The sequence below is a fragment of the Protopterus annectens genome, chromosome 8.part0 (assembly GCF_019279795.1).
Source record: "Protopterus annectens isolate FY-2018-M chromosome 8.part0, PAN1.0, whole genome shotgun sequence".
Lineage (NCBI taxonomy): Eukaryota > Metazoa > Chordata > Ceratodontiformes > Protopteridae > Protopterus > Protopterus annectens.
The window spans coordinates 1,301,882,505-1,301,907,029 of NC_056741.1; the positions used below are offsets into that span (position 1 = coordinate 1,301,882,505).

The 24,525-nt window shown below is 39.3% G+C and overlaps 1 protein-coding gene across 3 annotated transcripts in view; it reads left to right on the forward strand.

The window, feature by feature from the left end:
* Positions 1 to 24,525, forward strand: part of SRPRA (SRP receptor subunit alpha) — an 880,927-nt gene that overhangs the window by 378,276 nt on the left and 478,126 nt on the right. For all 3 annotated transcript variants that reach the window (XM_044080819.1, XM_044080817.1, XM_044080818.1), the window contains 2 exons: positions 6,344 to 6,506; positions 18,088 to 18,188. In XM_044080819.1, the coding sequence (XP_043936754.1) occupies positions 6,344 to 6,506; positions 18,088 to 18,188 (264 nt within the window). The remainder of the gene's footprint in view (positions 1 to 6,343; positions 6,507 to 18,087; positions 18,189 to 24,525) is intronic.

The following is a 24,525-nucleotide window of genomic DNA, read 5'->3' on the forward strand; positions in this document are numbered from 1 at the left end:
GCCATAACCCTCCTGTGTTTGCTTGTACTTCAGAAAAGTAGATGCCGAACAAGAGTGGACCCAGGACTGAGCCCTGTGGGACACCACTTGTGACAGGCTTTGAGTCTGACATGGCTCCAGCAACTCTGACCCTGTGGGTTCTGTCGCTTAGCCAGTTTGCAACCCATCTTGTGATGTATGGGTTTACATTCAAGCTGATGAGTTTTTCGATGATACCTGAGTGGGGTATTGTGTCAAGGCCTTTGCCAGGTCGAGGTAGGCTGTATGGACTGCCTTTCCGTCATCAATGGCCTTGGTGACTGTCTCGAAAAAGTCAATCAAGTTTAAGAGGCAGGATCTGCCTTTGACAAAGCCAAACTGGGTTGGATCCAAAGTCTGCAAGTTCCCTATGTCTTTATTTATGAGTTCCATTATGATCCTCTCCATGGCTTTGCAGATAAGGCTTGTCAAGCTAATGGGGCGGTAATTTCCAGGGTCTGTGGAGGCACCGCCCTTATGAAGTGGGACCACAGTCGCCATGCGCCACTCCTTGGGTACGTATCCTGAGGTGAGGCTAAGATTAAACAGCTGTCCTAACTGTGGGTTTAATTCCTCATTGAGTTCATGAAGCACACAGCCGGGGACACCATCCGGTCCCATGGATGCTGTGTTTTTGCCTTAGTGAGGGCAGTTCTCACCTGGGCGTTGGAGATGTTTGGGGGCTACAATCCTCTGGAATAGATATCTCTCCTTTGGGGAGGGGGAGAAGTTTGCACTGAACCTGTCAGCCAGTATGTTAGCAATGTGTGTAGGTTCAGTAATTTTCACATCATTTTGAACTAATTCTGAGCATATCTGGGAGTGTCCTCCTAGGTTTCTAACATAGCTAAAGAAGGCCTTATGATTGTCTTTAGAGTCCTTGGCGATTTTTCTCTCAAAATTTGCCTTTGATGATTTTATGAGAGCTCTTAGTTTTTACTTATAATGATCAAAGGTGTCTTACCTTTCAAGGATTTTGCTCTATCTTGTAGTAGCTTCCTCCTTTTGTTGTAGAGCTTGTTTATGGCTGGGGTCCACCAGACTGGACGCTTGCCTTTGGTACAGAGAGTCTTAGTTTTGTTTGGGATTGCCTGATCCATGCAGTCCTGTAGGTGCTGGTAGAAGGCATTTGTAAGTGATTCAGCGGTTTGAGTAATGTTTACCACTGGCTCAGGGGCCTTAAAGGAGACCACACTAGTTTTTAGAAGTGTGAAATCGGCTTTTGAGAAGTTTTTCACTGTGGTCTTTTTGTTTCAGGTGGGGCGGGATGAGGACCTCCAGCAAGATTAGTTTATGATCTGATCTCACCAGTGAGGGTATACTTCGGTGTTGAACATTTTGATCCCATGTTCGTGATGATGAGATCAAGTATGTTTTCACCTCTTGTGGGGATGGTGACTAGTTGTTCCATGGCATTTGAGTTTATGAACTGCAGGAATCTTTGGGTTAGAGTGTTCGGGCTTGAGTAGTGTTCCCAGTCTATATTAGGGTAGTTGAAGTCACCTAGTATGATGGTGTTTGGAGATACATTTATCCCCTCCAATGTTTTCAGGAAGGCCATGTGAGGTTCCTGAGTTTGAGAGGGTGGCCTGTAACATGCTACAAATTGCAGAGCAGTCTTGCCTATGGTTAATTGCACCTGGATGGTCTCCGATGCATCGTGCGTTGCCACCAACCTTGAGGTGTGGGTGTCCTTTATGAATATGGACACCCCTCCTTTCTTGGTGTTGTCCGGATTTTGGGGCGGAACATGATATGAGGTGAAACCTGTTAGTGCTGGGGTGCTCTCAGGAGCCTTGAACCAGGTTTCTGTCACAGCACAGACATCGATGTTCTCCATATTGAGAAGGGCCTCGAGTGCGTGCATCTTGAGATTGAGACTTCTGGCATTGAGCAGCATTACCCTTAGTTTTTTCCTTTTTGGTGTTCTAGGGTGGTAGGTTTAGAATTTGAGCCTTGCCTAAAAAAGGCACTATGGGGGTGGCAAGAGCCTTTGCCAATATCTGGAAGCCCAGGGGTGACAGGTGCAAGCCGTCCCTCAAGCAGCGTGGCTTGTCCAGCATGTCATCCCAGGCAGACAGACATTGGATCCCTTTGAATGACACCAGAATTTAAGCCAATTATTAAAGCTGATCATCTTATCACTGTATTGTGGCATCATTCTAGGTGAAGGTAGGATACTGCTCAAGGTCAGGGTCATACCTGCCTGGGCTACATAATCAGAGAGCTCCTCGACGTCCCTTTTCATGTAGTCCAAGGAGGTACGTCTCAGGTCGTTGACACCAGCGTGGACAATGACTGAGTCGTACTTGTACCTGCTGTTGAGAGACCTGAGTGCTTGCGTTATGTGGCGGATTCTAGCGCCCGACAGGCAGCTTACTGTGACCTTCTCCTTACTCAGTCTGGTGAGCGGGACATCAGTGTGTCTGACTATGGAATCACCAATGGCAAGTGTGTCTGGCATTTTGTTTGGCCTTAAGGGCTGTGACTGTTTGACACTCTGACTGTGTGGTCTATGTGTTGCATGTGTTGGGTCGTGAGGTGGTAGTTGTTTGGGTGTCTGCTTTGGTGGCCTCTGCTGTTTTGGTAAATTTTTGATCAGAGCCTCCGAGTATGTCTTTGTGTGAGTATGTGTATGATTTGAAGTTGTGATGGTACCATGTGTGACTGGGTATGTATTGTGTGTGGTTACCTTCTCCTCCTGTCTGGTCTTGCCAGTCCAATGTTGAGAGAGCTCAGCCTCCAGTTTGGCCGTATAGTTGCATCTCTCGCATGTATTTGTGTTTTGTGGGAGAAGGAGAGGATTGTTCTGTGTACATGAGGCAATTGTAACATTGCCTCAATATTCCCAGGTTCACCAGTTGAGCTGGAGAGGACACTAGCAACTGATCCCTTGACATACTAGAAGTAGTAGATAAAGAACTTTCAAAGGACTCGGCGGAAGTGGGTTTTAGGCTGGTGGGGTACTATCTATAATAAGAGTGCTTTATCAAGGTGCAAGTACTGTAGGAGTAAGTGCTAGGCTTTACAGATAGAGAATAGTCTACTTGGGAATCAAGTAGAGATTAACTTTTCAGTTATAGGATATGCTGGTTAGATCAGCAGTACAGTTTAGCGTGTTTTAGAGCAGGGGGCTGAAGGGAGCTAGGAATTGCCCCAAACGACCAATGGACTACTAGTTTCTCGCTGAAACTTCACCAAATCGGACAAAAGGCGCTCAGTGCTTCCCACTCCCACTGGTAAGCAAAGAAACTTCCCTCCTTCCTAATAAGGCAATGGATCAGTAACAGGAACTAAAAACAAAGCCCAGGGATCAGCAACTCTGAAACTGGACTACTCTAGTTCAGTAAAGTGGGAAAACAAGAGATTTTTTTGTTTTATTACAGAGATAAGGAAAAAACAGACAGTAAATGCTATAAATGCTGTAAATCGGCTAGCGCACTTTAGTGTGTAGCCTACAGAAACAATTTGCAACAATTAGTAACTTAAAGTGCAATAAACAGTGTAAAATGCAGAAATCACTTAAAGTAGCAGTAAAACAGGCGAAATGCAGTCGCTAGCTTAATAACAGTGGGAAAGCCACAAAAAATACTTATATCTGGTAGAAAGTCACTCTTTTAGCTCTCTGTTGCTTGGATCACTCTGCAGGCCACCACGAGGATCTGTGCAGAGTTGGTACAAGCTGGAAAACGCGTGTTTAGCGTGTCTTATAGCAGGGGGCTGAAAGGAGCTAGGAATTGGCCCAAAACTACCAATAGACTACTAGTTTCTGGCTGAAACTTCACCAATTCGGACAAAAGGCTGCTCAGTGCTTCCCACTCCCACTGGTAAGCAAAGAAACTTCCCTCCTTCCTAATAAGGCAATGGATCAGTAACAGGAACTAAAAACAAAGCCCAGGGATCAGCAACTCTGAAACTGGACTACTCTAGTTCAGTAAGGTGGGAAAACAAGAGATTTTTTTTTTTTTTTTTTTTTTAACAGAGACAAGGAAAAAAACAGACAGTAAATGCTATAAATGCTTTTAAGTGGCTAGCACACTTGAGTGTGTTAGCCTACAGGTAAAATTAAGCAACAAATAACTTTTAAGAGTGCAAAACAGTTAATCAACACAAAAACAGTTTAAATAGAATGCAGAGCTGTATAAACAGGCTAAGATGCAGTCGCTAAGCAGTAAATATTCAAAAAGCCAGAAAAAAATACTTAAATCAGTTATAGCAAATACAGTTATAACAAATGCTCTGAAATATACTGTATATTTCCAATATGTTTGAGAAGGACAGTCAGAACACAAGAAGGTTCAGGCAAAAAAGAAAAAAAAAAGTTTTGTTTTACTTTTTGAAAAGGTAAAAAGGAGGAACAGAAGGCCTTATCAAATGTTCTCTCTGTATTAAGAAGAATGAGCCAATGACACTAGACTGGGAGGTGTGTCACAGTAGGGGCGGGCAACTGCAAAGCCACCAAGTATAAGAGCAAGACACCAACAGGGAGGGAGGCTGGGACAAAATAGCCTAAGACAACAAGCACTACAGATTCTGAAAGTTTTTAAACAGATAAAGATTTCTGAAGATTCTGAATAGACAAAGTGCTTTATATATATTAAATTATAAAAACAGTAATCTGTTAAAATAATCAAAAGATACTTATATTTTGTAGCTCAGTTGCGGTCAAACAACTTCTCCAGCCTGCACCAAAGACCAGAACAACAACTTTTTTTTTTTTTTTTTACAAGAACACAAAAGAACTAGCCCCCACTAGCCAAGAGATAATTACACAGAGTAAATGTTTCAGTTTATACAATAGCCTAAGACAACAAGCACTACAGATTCTGAAAGTTTTTAAACAGATAAAGATTTCTGAAGATTCTGAATAGACAAAGTGCTTTATATATATTAAATTATAAAAACAGTAATCTGTTAAAATAATCAAAAGATACTTATATTTTGTAGCTCAGTTGCGGTCAAACAACTTCTCCAGCCTGCACCAAAGACCAGAACAACAACTTTTTTTTTTTTTTTTTACAAGAACACAAAAGAACCAGCACCCACTAGCCAAGAGATAATTACACAGAGTAAATGTTTCAGTTTATACAATAGCCTAAGACAACAAGCACTACAGATTCTGAAAGTTTTAAACAGATAAAGATTTCTGAAGATTCTGAATAGACAAAGTGCTTTATATATATTAAATTATAAAAACAGTAATCTGTTAAAATAATCAAAAGATACTTATATTTTGTAGCTCAGTTCAGGTCAAACAACTTCTCCAGCCTGCACCAAAGACCAGAACAACAACTTTTTTTTTTTTTTTTTACAAGAACACAAAAGAACCAGCCCCCACTAGCCAAGAGATAATTACACAGAGTAAATGTTTCAGTTTATACAATAGCCTAAGACAACAAGCACTACAGATTCTGAAAGTTTTTAAACAGATAAAGATTTCTGAAGATTCTGAATAGACAAAGTGCTTTATATATATTAAATTATAAAAACAGTAATCTGTTAAAATAATCAAAAGATACTTATATTTTGTAGCTCAGTTGCGGTCAAACAACTTCTCCAGCCTGCACCAAAGACCAGAACAAGACGTTGAGGTCTTTGAGGTTTGTTTGTGAGGTTTCTTTGTAGATGAACTTTAAAGATTGTATGTTTAAACAATATGCTTTGTTTAGTGACTTGTTTAAAGCAGCCGTAGTTTGCCTTTTGTTTTTTGTTTAGTAGTAGCCGAGTTTATATGGAAACACAGTATTGTAGCACACTTGCAATTTTATCTGTAGTTGCGTGACAGTGGAGTTACTGAGCAGTGAGATGCTTCTTTTTCATTTGTATGTTTGTTTTGAGGTACTCGTCCCAGTGTTTGTGTTCTTGATGATATGACAGTAAGCAAGACCCCACTGTGCTGAATTTGTTAAGAGATTTTTTACATTATTTTTATAATCACAGAAAAAACAAAAGAAGCATCTGAGCTCCTACTTTGAAAAGGCAACATTCAGAGAACGTGCAAATTGAAATGAAAAACATGAGCACAGTAGAAGTACTGTCTTTAGTACCTGGCTGTTGGGATTGTGCATTGGCATGCAGTAGCTATGAACAAAATTAGTGCATCCACCAGCAATCACCATTTATTTGACTATTTGTTATGGCAAGTACTTCATATAGTTGCATTTTTCTGGCAGTGGTTATGGAAGAAGTTTATTTGTTCAGTTTGTAAAGTGAAATTGTTTGCAGTTTTGGATACGAGTAGATTTAAAAGCAAGATAGCTGGCAAAATTTGTTTTTTGGTCAGTTTGGATTTGATCTTTATTGTATCACTTCTGTTGCTTTTCAGTAAGTCTCCAAAACCAGATAAGCAGAAGCAGAAAAAAGGAAAAGAGCAGCGGATCTGGCCTATGGGAGGTTCCGGCACCAGTGCCAAAGACCTAGATTACAGCAACTCTGTAAATGGTAATGAGAGTGTAGAGCCTGCTAAGGATGAGGATGTGTCTGACCTGGTAAGTCAATATACCATGTTTTGTACCTTTGGGACAGAAATTCATCTTTATTGGTGTATGCACATTAAGTTGTTGCCAGTAATATGATGCAGTGCTTCACTCTTAAATATCTGTATGCTTTTCCATTCAATTGCACAAAAATAATTAAAAGAAAAACTCATTACAGTGGCAGAAAAGATGGGCTTGATATTAAAGAAAACATAACATGTCAAAGTTGCTGCTTTTACAGTAGTTGTTTTGATCTGCAGTCCTTCCAGTCATCAGTTCCTGGCTACACATTTTTCTAGGCACTAATGAGATGTGGTCCAGAAGGCTGGGATTGACTGCTGCATAATACATACAGAGTCAATCCCTCCTCCTGGAGCAAAGGATACTAGATGCTTCAACCAAGTTCCTTGAGGAGGCAACAGAGGTTATGAATTTGAGGTGTAAAGACCTTCAAGTTGAAGTGGTAGATTAGGGATATTTTTTTTCTGTCATTTTGTCAACTTCATCATGCTTTCTTTTAATTTGTTAGAGCATTTTAGCACAGAAGTCATTGTAAACAATAGCACTTCACAATTCTATGTCCTTGCCTTTCATTATTAGTATTTTCTGCAGTAAGTTTAGCTGGTGTGTTGCACCATTTGTACCCGTGTGTCTTAGTATGTTTTATTGAAACTTTGGAAAAACGTTTATCTCTCCTGACTTTTCTTATCGTTTTCAAAGTGTGGGAGAGTGCTTTACTGTGTGTGTGTGTGTGTGTGTGTGTGTGTGTGTGTGTGTGTGTGTGTGTGTGTGTGTATATATATATATATATATATATATATAAAATATATATGTATATATATATATATATATATATATATATATATATATATATATGTATATATGTGTTCATCATATTGATCACTACTACAGTAGTCTTGGCTATATGGGTTATATCCTGCCAAGGATGTAACAGCTGGCCAGCTTCCAAAGTTTCAGGGTACTTTGCATGCACCCAAATTGTCAAACAACTTGAGCTGAGCTTAATAAAAGACAAGTTTGGGTGCAAAGCCCTTCAGAGCTTTGCTGCCACTGAAAAGTAGACTTCTTTAAAGTTCTCAAGGATCGATGGCTGTCATGTGCTTTCCTTTGCTGGGCAGATGCGTTCCCTTTAGGACTTGCATTTTCTTAATTTTGTTGATGTTTTATTAGTTTCCTCTTCAGGAAAGTTATTTTAAAGCTAGGTGTGTTTTTAATAGACTGTCTTAAGACTATAACTTTTAAGCAGAGTGTTTGTTTTCTTCTGTCAGTTTAAAAGTAATGTAAAGCAGCCGAAAACATTTTATCTGATGTCAATTTTCATTCATTCCTCAATAGTTGGGTTTGTTCCAACTTTCGGATCCAATTCAGCTGTTACTATAGCTCATGGTAACCAAAAAGCACTTGAGCTCCTTCCTTACCCATAATGCACCAATCCCTAATGTACTCTTGACCTCGCTTACATTCAGTTAAGTCATATTTTTCTTTGCTTGTGTGACCTTTCTTTTTTGTCTTTTCTGTACTTTATACCCTTGGTGTACTCTTCGCTTACCCATTGTTGGTAATTTTTCCCTTTTTTCATTATAGTTTATAATTAATTTTTTTCTTACACGTTAGTGTATTCTACAGTACAATGTATTCCTCTCAGTGCAAATACAGATGGGAGTTCTTCCAGCTCCTACCCCTTTCGGTTTTGGAAGTCTTGGCTCACAACAAGTATGGAAGGATCCTAATGTGCTGGAGCTGAAACATAGAAAGCTAGACAAAATATTCATTGCCCCCTAAAAACAGAACTCACTCGAGCAAGGCTCCCAAAGTAAATGCTGTGGTTGATGTGGCAGCCACAAAGAAGTAGCTCGAGAGAGAGAGTACATCTGCCCACCTGCCTAACAGGGAGCTGAGGATGTTGAACAGATTTGTGAGAAGGGCATACATTTCAGTGACTTTTGCACTCAGAGTGCTGAATTACCTTGCACATATGACTTGTTTTGCAGAGGGACTTGACGAAGGGATTTACCAAGTTCTTCTTGGGTGACTTACCAGTGGACATCCAAAAATCAGTGGAGTCAGAGTAATCTGATCTACAGTCTGTCAAACGTATCCATATGTTTGCTTTCTATTGCAGCTGATGGTGCAGTTAGAGCAGCAGGTACCTGCATTGCCATCTGCCACCACGTCTGGATGTGATTGTGTGACTTTGCAGAAGGCTTCAAGATGTCTTTTATTAATGCTTCTTTTGATGGTTTGACTCTCTTTGGACCGAAAATTAGAGACACTCGCCAGAAGTAATAAGATGGTAAGACCTTGCCTGTTGTCGAAGTATGCTTCTTTATACTTCAAGGAACTTTTTTGTAGGAATCAGTGAAGAAGATGTGGTTTCAGAATTCCTAGAATTTTAACCAAGACACTTCTGTGCACACACACACACACACACACACACACACACACACACACACACACACACACACACACACACACACACACACAAACACTTTTTCTCGTGGCAGTGACTTCCACAAGTCTGATTTCATTATTGCAAGTATTAAGTTTTAGCCCCCCCGTACATGTTTTTTTCCACAAAGACAGGGTGTCCTTGATGACTAATCTCGCTTTTCTCCCAAAGGTGGTATCTAAAATGAATCTTTATCAGACTATCAGTCTACCACTGTTCTTTCCAAAGTTCTCAAACAAAGGAGAGTATACTCATCATTTACTAGATGTTCATAGACAACTCAGAGTTTATTTACCTAGAACTAAGGATCTGAGAATATCTGATGAGCTTTTTGTTGCATTTTTCTACAGTAAAAATTGGCCATTGTGTATCAAAAGTCACTCTATTCAGATAGCTGTCTCAGTGCATAATGATGGTTTATGAAAAGCTCAGGCTTTCTTTATAAAAAAAAAAAAACTCATTCTGCAAGGGCAATAGCTACTTCTATAGTCCTTTTGAGTAGAGTTCCTGTTGGCAAGATTTGTGCTGTAGCTGCTTGGTCTACACTTCATGCCTTTGTCTCTCATTACAAGCTGGGTGTACAGTCCATATTCCAAACATCTTTTGGCTGTACCCTTCTTGGGAGGATCCTTCCTTGATACCACCCAAGTGCTTCTGTAGCTTGGGAATCTGTCCCAAAGGTTGAATCTGATGAAATACATCATCGGATAAGAAAGTTATGTACTTATCATAATGCTGGACCCATGTTGTCTTGTTTTCATTTGGTTCAACATCCCTGTCCTGGCTCCTACATTATCACTTTTTACTCCGGTCAAATGGATGGACCTCCTAGAAGGGCATTGTCCTGAGACCATCTTTATTCACTGTTTTCTCCATTCATTACCAGTCCATCCACAACACTTTTTCCCCATTTTTACACATGAGGCCGGGGTGTCACTTTAGTAGTGACAGTCATCTAGAGCCAAGGTTTGCAATACCAGGGGGCTAGTCCTGCCTCAGTTCTTCCACACTGCACACACACGCACGTTCACGCACTCCTATGGCCAATTTAGAGTGTCCTCGTCCTCTGTTTTTTTAAATATATATAGGCTAGCCTGTGTATCCCGATTGTCAAAAGTTTTCTTGTTCTAAACAGGCAAACTGAATCTGAGGTATGTTGGGGAACAGAGGGAATTGTCGGTAGGGGAGGAGTCAGAGCCTGGATCCAAAGATTCTGAAAGGTGCAGAGGTCCAGTTCTATTGGATCTGATATCCCAACCCATCCATTGGTAGTTTTTATTGATGGCAAACTTATGCACTTCCTTAGTGGCTTTCCTTATATTTTGAAAGATTCCTGGTATTTCCTGGGCAACATCAAAACAGTATTTTAACGATGATTATTAGTTACAGCTGACATGGTTGATTTTTCTTGCATCCCACATTCTACTGGTGTTAGCTGGTTTAGAGATGCTTGCTAGAAACCATTATGTTGGGTGCTTTAATGGCAGTTATTTTATTTTAAACAATAACTATATTTTTTTGATGGAGAATATTTCAGTCGGGTAATTGGCCATAGCAGTGGGCGTTGCACCCCTTTGTATGCAAACATTGTATTCAGTTGGTAGGAACAAAATAGGATTTTAAGTCAGAATGTATGTAGTACATAGTAGTCTGTTTGCATTTTTTGGATGACATATTCCTTATTTGGAAAAGTGATTCTGCACATTTGAATGAATTTATTGACTTCTTGAATCCTAACACAGATTTTTAAGATTCACTTTTTCATAGTCCTTGGAGTTTATTATTTAGATGTATTGATTATGAAAGATTTTAAGGGTAAGAGATTTCTGTCTAGATTACACAGGAAACCTACCTATTCAAACAATTCTTTGCAATATTCAAGTAACCATTCCAAGTTTCAAAAGAGGGTGTTGGTTAAAGGGACTTATGGTGTGCATTTTAAGGTTGGTTACTGAGGATGATCAGTTTATGATGGAAATTAAGTCAATGAAGATGTTCCGGGATAGAGGTTACCCACAGTCGTCGTTAGATGAAAATATAGATGAAGCAATAGCGAAAAGAGAAAATAATACATTTGCCTCTATATTAAATACACTATATACACAAATGTTAATTTTGAGCAAACTATGGTACTAAAATTTGGTGTTGAAAGTAATAAAATTAAGCAAATTATTTAAAACAATTGGAAATGTATTGAGTATAACAGTATATTTAGTAAAGTATTGAGGGATGGACCCCAATTTGTACTTGAGACATTTCAATATTACAATAAGAATGGGGGAACTGTAAAGGGGACGCCTATACAACAACTAAATTGCCTGTTGGTATGAGAAAATGTGGTGCCTGCGCTAAGTGTAGGAATATTTATGTAGGGCAGAATTTAAAGACTTGTAAAGAATTTAAATTGAACATTAACTGTGATTGTAATGAGTCCGGGGTGGTCTAGTTGGCATTTTGTGATTTCTGCCGTTGTTATATGGATAAAATGGAGCAAGCATTGAAATGAATTTACAAATGTTATGATATAAATAATTTCTATAATAATAATAATGCATTGTACAAGCATAAGTTGAAATGCTCAGAAAATAAGCAATTTTATTTTTTTATATTGGAAAAAGGTCCCATTGAATCCTAGAGGTGGACAATGGGAACTTGGGTTAGAATTTAAGGAATTGTTATGGCAGATTTGTTTAAATGCCAGTGTACACCCAGGTTTAAAAGTTGCTGTTTCACTAAGAAGTGTTTTCAAGCTGTCTGTGCTACCAAGTTATGGTAAGTACTTTTTTATATATTTTTATATCATGTGTTCTTAGCTCAAGATTTGTCAGTGTTTTAAAGTTTTTAATGACATTAGTTGAATATTTGTAATATAATTGTTTTTATTGGTCGAATGTGGTTGTATGGTTGATAAGGGAAGTTAAACAATTGGAACATTTGTAAGCTAGTTCTGATGACATCCGATTTGGTACGGGCAAAAGTGCCAAACTAGCAAATTCAATGGTTATTAAATGCATTTTTAACTATGTTGTGGTTTTATTATTAGGCATTCCTGAGCTGGACTGAGTGGTTAACTCTCTTTGTTTATAGCCACACCATACCTACTTCCAACCCTTCTGTACTGCAGCCCCATACTTACCATTGTACAGATCCCTTGACTGAATATACTAGAATGGAGCTGTAACGAAATTTCAAAATTCGCTGCTAACCTACCATACAGGTCACACCATTGCATGACCACAAAAAAAAAGATCCTCTGGTTAGAACTCCCTCACTGCTTGTCTTACTCTCAACTGAGTAGAACACCTGTACAAAGTCACAACCCTGAAAAATGCCCAAACTTATTCAGCATTTTTACTCTGTATGTTCCAAATAAAACCCTGTGATCAAATGATAAAGATTTCCTTAGTGTGACCAAATCAACTAACTCAGCAGGAGACTCTGTTCTCACTTCATGTTTCAAAAATGAGGAATGCCATTCCATTCCCTTTGAGTAGACTCTTCGCACAAATCCATACCTCTCAACTGTCCAGATTTTTGACTCATATTTTTGTCATGTTCTTCATAAAATACATGGTTTTCTCTTAAATCATTGAGGATTGAAGTCACAAGTAATGATATACATTTGAATTTCAGACTTCATGTCTTTCAGAAAATACATGGTAACACCAGCAGTATTTAAAATCTGTCTATATTTTTAGGCCTTTGCCCCCCTCCGCCTTATTTTGGGCCTTGTCCAGATTTTTTGCACTAAGAAGTTGAGGTATGCACAAATCCTTTAAAGTCCTAAAAAATGCATGTCATGGATAACTTGCTTTTGCTATTTCTTCTCATTTAATCCTATATTTACTACTCCATCATGTCTTTTCTTTTAAACCCATGCAGGTATTCTATGCTTTCTTTATCATTACTGTATCTTCTCCTCTGGCTATTTTATGTCCATGCCCCTACCCATCTTAGTCTTCCTGTGGTCTATAATCTTTCTGAATTCACTATGTAAGGTGCACTCATTGTTGTTATTATTATTGTTATAGTTAAATTTTGCTGAATGCATACTGCTCATATTTATTTATAAATTGTTGAATTTCCTGTTGCACAACTGATTGAAAATGATATTGTAAAAACTTGTGTAAATTTATGTGCAGCTTTTCTCCCTTGGCCTCCACTGAAAAGGAGTACTGTTCTTTCAGATCATCCCAGTAAGTAAATAAAGGTTGTAGAAGCAAACCTAATAGATTTCCTTTTCTGATTGTGACGCACAGATCATTGGCTGTTGCAGAACTCGCTAAATGTAGGAGCCATTCCAAACTGCACCTCCATTTTCCACTGCAAACAGCTTGTAACGTATACCTCCATTTATAGCACAACGGTGTAGTGCAGCTTTGATTTCAGTAATATATCATCTTGTACTCCTTTCAAAACATACACTATATGGTTGTATGTAAATGCTACTTCTGTAACTACAGTATGCCTACAACAGAAAAATGAAGCATCTCCAGTATCTGTTAAGACACACACGTAGTGTTCACATGGGAAGCTTCACCCCTTAATTACATATGCACTTAGTCAATGGGAGCAAAATTTGATGGAAGTGCAACATCCTTAAAAGTATATGTACTCCCCTACACCAGTTTACTAGTCTAATCAACAGCGAACTGTGTTGTCTGAAAAATAGATGCACACGCTCTCTCTCCCTCTCGATCTCACGTACATGTAAACATTTGAGTGTGGGTGTGAGTGTGTGTGTGTGTGTGTGTGTGTGTGTGTGTGTGTGTGTGTGTGTGTGTGTGTGTGTGTGTGTGTGTGTGTGTGTGTAATACAAAAGTACATAGTACACAGCAAGAACACTAAACCTACTAGACGTGTTTACTGGTAAGCACTTTCTCTTTAGTAATCTTTTTAACACGTAGTTAAATAGTTCTGATATACTTCGAGACAAATTGTTTCAGGTCTCACTTCTAGAAAACAGGGCTTCAAAAGTGTCTGTTCTCTGGAGCCATTACTCTGGTCGTAGAGTAACTATTGAGCTTAGAAATACTGTTAAGTTTTCTGAAGTCATTACAGAACCATGAGATATCATCTGGTTTTGAAACAAGAATTCTAAGGCTATTCCTTTCGCTGATAGATTTCTTCAGTAACTTTTTTAGTTTGAGCATCTTTTTTTTAAATTTCTTCAGCTGCTGTCCTGTGGGATTCAGGGATCCTGTATGGCTTCAGGTTAACTTCTATCCAGGGTTAGTCTCATATGATGTTCAGTCAGGTACTGTTTGTAGGGCTTTGAAAGGCATCCTTATGTATTGGGACCTTAGGTATGAGCCTTTTCTCCTTATTAGGTTTCCTAACCTCAGCTAACAGACTTATCACAGGTGTATGTGCCTTTTTCCAGGGTTTCAACACATTCATATGGATTGTTCAGGGTTTTGTTTTTCTTCATGTCTATCTTTGCAATTTACATCACTTAGTTTCTCCAAGTCCTGAAAAAGTTCCTGCTGTTTTGCTAAAAACTTGTGTTTTGCAGGGGGAACAAAGACTAATACTTAGCCTCTGACCTTGTGCTATCTGTTTCTAGCATTTCAGTTGTATATTCCCTTCTGGGTGGCTTGGGAAGTTTCCATATGCCCCTGTGCCATGGCCAGGATTTACTACGTGGTGGTGCTGCGGTAGCGTTGTCGCCTCACAGTAAGACATTGTCCTGTTCGATTCTCAGTTAGAGCGTCTTTTATGTGGAGACATGCGTGAATGGGCGTACCTTTGTTGAAGGTTGTGCGTCAGGGCCAGCAACTCGGCACGTAAAAATCTACTGCCAGTCATTAGCAGACCGGAGTTCCGCTGTGGCGACCCCTAACCGTGAAAAGCCGAAAGACACAACAACAACTTTGTCCTATATATTAGTGTAATGCTGTAACACATTTTTAAATTCTTTACCTCTTCCCATGTCTGACAAACTTTCGGAATATTAGCAGTAAAGCAGTTTAGAAGGATTGAATTCTGATGCTGCTGTTTCTTCTTGAATGGCAAATTTGTAAATAAGAGGTAAGAGTTGATCTAAACTCTTCAGTCCTCCTCACTGACCTTCCTTAACATGGATTTTAAAGTTTTTGGACTGCTTAATTAGGTTATCAATCTGGGGATGCCATACTGAAGTCCTGAGTTTTTTTTTCTTTAAAATATAGACTTTGTTGATTTGTAATTTTGGACATAAGCTGTTTTCCATGATAACTGATCATTTATTTTGGGATCCCCACCTTGAAGAAAATTACAACCAATTCACTTGCAGAGACCTTGGAATTGATCTTTTCAGAGTGGGATTGCTTCTGGATTTTAGTGGCACAGTAGAGGATTACTAATATGCAGTGGAATCCATTACTGGACTTAACTAGTTGATCCACCAATATCCATGGCATTCCACTCAAATGGTACCTATATATTCAGCATGGAAATGAGAGGCTCTTGAAAGCCAAGGAATGTGACTGTTTTTTTGTCTGTACTGGCATCTTGCACAGAAATTTCTAGCTTTTCTTTGTTATGCCCAGCTAGTAGAATCTACCTAAAACTTTAACCTTGGTTTAGTGCATAACTAGGTGCCCCCAGGTACATTGCAGTTTACCAGTTTCATCACTATGTTCTTGAATGGTCTGGGTACTGGGAGCTGAATCACTACCTTTTTCTAGTTTGTGGTAGGGTCTCCCCCCTACCATCCTGTTTATATTCTCTTTGACTGTAAGGAAAGTTGCATTTCTCACTGGTCCTTTTTAAAAATTTGCCAACTCTTATGAAGATCAGCTAGGTTAAGAGTTTCTTCCTTAGTACCTTGTTGTGAGGGACAGGTCTCTGCTTCTTGTAAAACTAGCACAGTTGCAAAGTTTCACTGTCCCACTACTTCCTAGGGGAGATAGTTGTATACCAGTGCACTATATGACCATCAGTTGTTCCTCCTGCTTAGAGGTCACATGTTTTTTTCTTTCTGGGATTTGGTGTTCGACAGCCCCACCACACACACACATTTTAGAAATTTCATGCCCTGGTCTGTCAGTGGTTGCTGTCTCCTTTCTGCTTTTTTTTCTTTCACTTGAGGTTTTTCTTCATCAGAGCTCCTGGCTGGTGCCCTCCTAGAGCTGAAAGAACACCTAGGGTATAATTTGTTCCACAATATTGTTTGTCATTTCTGCCTGTATTCCCATTCTGGTTTCACTTCCCAGCTGTAGGATTTTACTTTCCCTTTATGCTAACCCATATCCTTGCTGTCTTATTTTTTCTGGTCTTAAAAAAAAATAATAACTTTTTCTGGTATTATTCCTGAACCGAAATTTATTCATGTCTGTGACTGTTCATAGTTCATTCTCTCCATCTGAGAATGGCAAAGGTAGAGCCATGAGCTGCTTACATTGAGGGCCCATTGTTTTAAGTTGAGGTCATGGTGTTTCAAAAGCAGTACCCCCTTTCCACTCTTTTTACTACTCTTTAGAAGGGATGGAAATCCTTCCCAGTTATGTCACGAGGTAGACATGGCACTACATGGAGTGCCTTCCCAAATTCAGAGTAAATCCCCACCTGGGCAGTGGGATTTGCTTTTTGCCCCTGTGGATTAACTGTATTTAAGCAGTCATTTTTGTTAAGTGTCTTTTGCTTACAGGTATATTACTCCTTTATAAGTACATCATGACTATTGGTACCTGTCCAGTCCATTCATAACACCAGATCACGTTTGACTAACAGCTTCTTCTGTCCGCAGCTTGCATTGCTTGTTAAACTAGAGACCATAATCTATAGAAGCACAGTCAAGCTTTTTTCATGATTTTTCTATTACTTTTTATTTGCCACTACTGTTTGGCTAACAGGTCTGTAAAACCTCAGGTTTTCTTGTTGCTCTTTTCCTTTCTCATTGCACAGTGGTCTATCACTTGCCATCTTTAGTGTTCAAAATTGTTTTCACTATTAATAGGTCCACCATTATGCTGCACAGAATCCATGGGGAACATTTCTGTGCCTTGTCTTTCCATTAGATAGATCTTCATCCATCAGCTATGTTCTGGTGTTTATCCACAACTCTCTTGTTCTCCTGTACCTCCCTTCCAGAATGGTGCTATCTTTACTCTCTGAAGATTGAGGCAAAGTACTAATTCAGTGTCTTAGCTTTTTATTTTCTTTTGTGGTCTTCCTCCCATTATTACTCTTTTAGGCTAAGTCAGTCCCCCTGTTTCTCTATCCGGCTTATGTAACTTAAAAAAAAAATGCTTTTTTTCCTTTCCTGATCCCGTCTGCTAGCTTCCTTTTAACTAATGGCTTTGGTCTCCCCAATTCCTTTGTACTCTTCTGCTTGCTGCCTTGTATTGTGCATTTTTCAGTTCCTCATCCTATAAGTTTCTCTTTTTGTGTGTCATCTTTTGCTGTAATTACAGGGCATTTACACATATTTAACCACATTGAGATGTTCGACCAGAGTTTAAGTGGTGACTCTGGCACCCATTTTGGAATGGAAGGGTGATACGGAACTGGCTATGCACTACCACTGTTTCTAAGACGAGGGGATGATGCAGACTGGAGACAGGTGTTACATTTGTGAAGCCACCACCTCATAATAGCATTTAAAGTAGAAGTACAGAAGTGTTCATTTGTGTGAAGAAGGTATTGCGGTCCTCTACTGTGACTTGCATTACAGGTAACCCCACCCAGGAGCAGGGTTAAGCTGTTTCAGAAAACACACCTTCACCAGGATGCTGGCGATGACTTAACTTCACTTATTACTCTAAATGTTTGTGATCCCATACGACTATCACACTGATCCGGTGTGGAATTCCTAACAAGGGAACAAATTGGCCATATCCATCAGGGGAGGCTTGATGAGCAGTAGCCATAATGGTAAAAATTACATAGGAAAAAATGCTGAATCACCAGCCCCCACTCCACTTTGGGGGGGGGGGGGTGCCGCAACGTTATAGTGTAGACAAAAATGGATGGTGAGCACATTACATACTTTTCTTGATTTTTTACATTCAAAAATATTGCTTACAACAATTAAAGTTTATTTGCTGCCATCATTTTTATGTGGAAAAATCTGGTATATGATTTGCAAATGTGCATTTGGATTTAAAGTATGTACTTTTTCTTACTTTGTATCTGCCTTAGCGTGGGAAAATGGCTGGTGATCTCAGAGACCTGGAGTATGAGAGCAGTAGTGAGGAGGAAGAATCAGTTGAGAAAGTAGCTCCTGTCCCTGTGAAAGAAAGGTTTGTTTGTTTATTTTGTGTATTTGTTTGTCTTGTCCTAGTATTAACTGGAATGTGAATTTGTATTTTGTGATTGTGGTTGTCAAACTGTGTTAAAACTGTGGGCAATTATACACTGGTAAATGAAGTCTTCTCACCAACAGTTGTTTTAATTATCTGAGCAAATCATTACAGTTGTTAAATATTGAGTTATTCTTGGTACCAGCACTAGACAGAATTTAAAGTATTTTTTAAAAGATTTAGAAGATGAGTAAATGTTATGCCTGGATGCTTGAAGTTACATGCATACATATACTCACTGTTCCTTTTGAGGTTGTAGCCTTTTTTGGGCCTTCTAGTTCAGATGCAGATTCATTTAAGGGTAGCTTCAAGTTTAGGAAAACTATGTTAGATACTTTCCTAGGCATGGTCTTCCAGGAGTGTTTTCATGCACTGGTTTTTGGAATCAAGTTTTCAGTGTCAGGTTAGCAGTATACAGTTCGAATTTTCCCACATTAATATCATTAATCCCACATATCATTCTCCTTCATAAGGGAGGAACCTCCTACGATTTCTCAAACTACCGACCCATTGCTATTCTGTCACCTTTATCAAAGATACTAGACCCGCCCACACCACAGTACAACTACCGCCCTTCTCTCTTTCGCAGACCTAGTTAACCAGCATAGGAATAACAACAGATTTGTATCAGCCATATTCCTCAACCTCTCCAAAGCATTTGACATGGTCTCTCACTCCGTACTAATAGATGCCCTCACCTCCCTAGCCTTCACCTCAAACACTATTGCTTGGTTTAAAAATTACCTATCAGAACGACAACAAGCTGTCCAGTGGCAAGGAGCTTTATCACCTCTGCTCCCAACCACCATTGGTGTACCCCAAGGCTCCATACTAGGACCTCTTCTCTTCTCGATTTTTACCAATAACCTACACACATGTACCCTGCATGCCTCACTAATCCAGTACGCAGATGATTCCACCCTTATATGCTCAGCCCCATCCCTGACCTCCCTACAGCATCTCACTCACGAGTCCTTCACCTCAGTAGAAAGATGGATCACTAACATTCAACTTATCCTAAATCCTAACAAAACCAAACTACTACTTTTTACCCCTAACAAATCAAAAACAACTCCAGTCTCCTTCTCCATCTCCTCCAATAATGGTACTATCATCTCTCCCTCTCTCCACACCAAGCTCCTTGGCATCGAAATAGACAACAACTTCCACTTTAACATCCATATCTCTCAAACTATAAATAAGGTGCACAAAAAATGGGTTCCTTATACAGGCAAAATAACTTTCTAACTAATCAAGCTAGAGTCACCCTAGCTCAAACCCATCTCCTATCTACACTACTGTATGCAGCCCCAATTCTCACTTACATTAGGAAATCTGACCTAGACAAACTTGAGTCCTGTTATAACAGAATTGCCAAGTTTGCCAAAAACTCCCCATTTAGAACCCATCACTGCATACCTCTCGGGACAACTTTAATGGTTCGAACTGCCACAGTTGCTACTATATCACCAACTTGTTATATCATACAACATCCTAAAACAACCTGACAAAATTCCCACTTTAAGGCATCTACTGACCAGCCAAACTCCAAATCGTCCACTCCGCTCAGCCAACAAATCACTCCTCACTATTACCTCAGCAAATAATACAGCCGGCAAATCTCTCTTTTCACACACTATAGCTAAAACTTGGAATAATCTCCCCCTATCTGTGACTTCTGCAGCTAACACCACTCTATTCAAAAACTCCCTTAAGGCCCATCTTACAAGTTCGTGGCTCTGTCCATGTATTACATAGTCCACAATCTGTTACCTCTACAACCATCTCCTATCTCTCTTTTCATGCCCCAATAAATATGTTTCCTCAAAATATTATCCATGGAAAACATGTACCTGTTAAAATCTGACTGTTGCTCTTTGCAAACTAAATGTACATATGTAAATATTTTTTGCAATTGTCTACGGTTTTTAATTTCTTTATGACTTCTTTCTAGAAACTACTAGTTTAATAGATACTACTTCCTATTTCTGTAATGTGTTGTTCTAATGTAACTGGAGCTTTTCTCCCCGGGCCTCCGCTGTAAATGGACCTCGCCCAGTTGGACCATCCCGGTAAACAAAATTAAAATAAATAAATAAATAAATAAAAATTAAGTTGTTCTGAGGAAATGATGGTTTTCTTTTCTTTTCAAGTAATGGAGTTTGGTTGGTCTGCTTTGAAAATAAATTATATTTCTTCTGTTAAAGATTTATTTTTTAAACTGTTAACTCTCATTTAATTTTTAGTTTTGAAGCCTTGTTTTTGAGATGATGCTGTTTTAGGTTCTGTACTATTTGGCCTTATGCTAGCAATTCACTAGGATCAGTTTCAGTCTTTTCCATCAGCTCAGGTTTTATTTTGTCCATCTTGTACTGACATCTACTTAGTCATTGTAAATGGTGATGCATATATTTTCAATTCATTCCTTTCCTCCATTTAATACGAACAGCAATTGTGAAATTTTTAATTGGCTCAGAGATCCATTGTTTTCAACAGCTATTTCTGGAAGCATTTCTGATCTTTGTAGTCTTCTACAGCAGATGTTTTTCAAAATTCACTTTTGCAGTACTGGCTCTTTGGTATTCATGCTTGCGAGTTCCCGACAACTGTCCTGACAAGAGCTTTTCACCTTTTCCTCCTTCAGCCTTAGCAGAGTTCTTTACCGTTACTGCTTCAGGTCCCACACAGACATTAACACATAAGCGTTACAAAGAGACGTTGGCTGCTGCCATCTTCAGATATTTCTCACTATGGTTTGTAGGCGCAACTAGAGTCTCTGGTCACATTGTCAGCCCTTTGGGTTGACTTGCTACCTAATTTTTCAAAAAAGTCCCCATTCTTATTAATGGTATTGTTCTTGGTATATATTTTAGTTTTAAACAAATGATGATTGAAGATGTCTAGTGCTGAAGTCTATAATTGTCTTTGGTGCAGAATTTGGTGCAGAATTTGTGTAACAAAAAGACCATAAAATATTACAGGTGAAAAATGAGAAGTCCCCACTATTAAAGGTGACTCAGAACAAAGTACAAACTAGGCAAATAAGTACTGAGTTCACCACCACTATTAAAGTGTTCCAACTTTAATAAATTAAGTTAAAACTCACTAAAACTATTGCAAAGCTTAAAAACAGATGAAGCATCAAACAATAAGTGATTTTGGCAAGTTTGCCTTCAGACCGTGAGTTCCTGTGCTTCATTCCTTATCCTTTAACAAATATTCACCAGTCAGGTGATTTCATTGCAATGTCGGTCCATCCTGCCACAAGCTGTCAGTCACTTAGACAAGCCTCCAATATTAACCAATGGAGAGGCGTTTTTGTTTCAGAATAGGTTTCAATGGAACCATTACATTTAAGCTTGGGGGGGATGATAAGCTCTTAAGTTATTTATCCACCCAATTTCACAAATTTCAGTATTGTTTTGAATATCCCCAATGCTATGTCCTATGGGAACACATTCTACAGCATTAAAGCTAAAATAATGGGTTGGATTTGAGCTAATATGAGATGCCAGCGCATTTTTCATGTCCTTTTGTCGTATATCTCGTAAGTGGCATAAAACCCTGTCTTTCAAGCATTGGTCAGCTTTACCTGTGTAGAAACAAGGGCAAAAGTGACAGCATGCTAGATATACAGGATGTGCACTGGTGCAGGTTGCTTTACATCTTCCAAACCCACAAATGCAGAAGATGTAAAGCCTGTCAGTTTATAGATACTAGTAATATTTTCATCTATCCATCTACAGGCAAGAGCTATGTATTTAATATTAAAGCAACCTGCAACAGTGAACATCTTGTATATCTAGCATGCTGCCACCTTTGCCCTTGTTTCTACATAGGCAAAACTGACCAATGCTTGAAAGACAGGGTTTTATGCCGCTTATGAGATATCTAAAAAAAGGACATGAAAAATGCGCTGGCATCTCATATTGGCTCAAATCCAACCCATTATTTTAGCTTTAAAGCTAAATAATGTGTTCTCATAGGACATAGAGCTGGAGATATTCAAAACAATACTGAGATTTGTGAAAACTGGGTGGATAAATAACTTAAGAGCTAACCACCCCCCAAGCTTAAATGTAATGGTGCCATTGAAACCTATTCTGAAACAGAAATGCCTCGCCATTGGTTAATATTGGAGACTTGTCTGCTTCCAAGAAAGTGATTGACAGCTTGTGGTAGGAGGGACCGACATTGCAAGGAAATCACCTGATTGGTGAATATTTGTTTAAGGATATGGAATGAAGCACAGGAAGTCACGGTCTGAAGAAGGCAAACTTGCCGAAAGTGCTTATTGTTTGATGCTTCATCTGTTTATAAGCTTTTCAATAGTTTTACTGAGTTTTAACTAAGTTTATTAAAGTTGGAACATTTTAATAGTGGTGATGAACTCAGTACTTCTTTGCCTATAAAATATTAGAGGGCAGAATGACTCCAGGAGCCCATATTGGTGAAGAAGACATGTGTCCCAATCCAGCATGTCATTCTCCGACTGTTCCTCCAACTTTTGTAAAAGTATTCAGAGAAGTGCTTAAAAAAAGAAGCAGTTTCATAGGGCTGTCAGCATGACATCTGAATCCAGCTGCCTTCAGGGTTCAAAGTTACTGATGTTAGTGAGCTACCTTTGCAGCTTCTGTACCCCGTGTGTGGTTCTATTGAGACCACTGGAGTAACTCTCTCAGGAGTCTCCCAGTTCACCTACTTGGCTTTTGGCTTGTGCCACACATGTGGTGTTTATAATGTGTCTGGCTGCAATAATTGCATACACAGGAAAAAAGGACATTTAACATTTATCCATATTTGGATGACTGCTTCATCCAGGTTTCATCCCTGGAGAAGTTTCAGTAGGCTGTACAAAACGTAGTCAGTTATTTACAGGCCATGGGAATATCTGTAAATCTTCCATAGTCTGACCTTTCACCTATAGTGCAACTTTTGTTTCTAGGGGCACTGCTAGATATAGAGAAGCAGAAAGCATTCCTCCCAGGGGAAAAGATCTAGTTTCTGTCAGTGTCTTTCAGAAAGGTGGCCAACTTTCTTCTTGCATCCCTGCCAAGAGAGTCTTTTTGTTGTGAGTTGTATTTGCCAGTAACCTCTCCAGACTCGTATGTTTTTAAGGGCTTCTTGTACTCAGATGTCAGTTTAGAGTGTTGCACTTGGGATTCGGCAAGGCTAATGGCTGAGGTGCATGTGTAGGCATGGTTGAAATGCTGCAGTGCCCATTGCATGCCAGTCCCTGGTGACTAGATGGCAGTACTCCTGGGGAAGAGTATTGGGTTAAAACACTCCCTGATGCTGATGCAATTTCCTGACAAGCCCCAGATGTCAGTTGGGATTACTCCAGCAGAAGGCTAAGGCATTTCTGCTAGACCTAATAGATGAGGAGAGGTCCTTGGAGATGCCGATGGTTGCTGCCCCCCCCCCCCCCCCCCACACACACACACACTCTTTTTGGCTACCCATAACTAACCAGTCTACATCCTTTTTGAAGCTTCTGAAATGGTAAAATCTGATGTTCATCATATTGATCACTGCTGCAGTTGCCTTAGCTAAATTGATTATATCCTGCCAAGGATATAGCAGCCAACCAGCTTCCAAAGTTTCAGGGCACCTTTCATATGCCTAAACTGTCAGGCAGCTTGAGCTGAACTGACTAAAAGACAAATTTGTGAGCAAAGTCCTTCAGACCTTTACTGCTGCTGAAGACTATGGTTCTCTGAGGCTTTCAGGGATTGATGGCCATCTTGTGCTTTCCTTTGCTGGGCAGATACGTTCCTTTGGGTGGGGGAACCTTCCATTTTCTTAATATTGTTGATGTTTTACTACTGTCCCTTAAAGGAAAGTTATTTCAAAGGTAGGAGTGTTTTTTTTACATTCTGTCTTGGGACTGTAACCTACCTTTAAATTAAGTGCTCATTTTTTCTGTCAGTTTAGAAGTGGTGTAGAGCAACTGAAAACAATTTTTCTGTGGAACAAATTGTTTTCATTTTACTTTTGTGGGGCTGCCATATTGTTTTAAAGTGCTTTTTACTGTGTTTTTCTAACAAAAAAGTAACTTTTATGGACTAGCAGTGTTTACCGGGAATTGCTGCTTTTCTTCCATGGAAAAGTGGCACCAGTTTAGGCTTGATCATGGAACAGAGTACTGGTCCCACAGTCTGTCCTCTTTCCAGCCACAAAAAGGAAAAAAATAATCAAAACAGCCTTTACCACCACAGTAGGCTAGCAGTTTGCTCTGTGGCCATTTGTTGCACCAGACTACTCGTTTTTTTTTGTT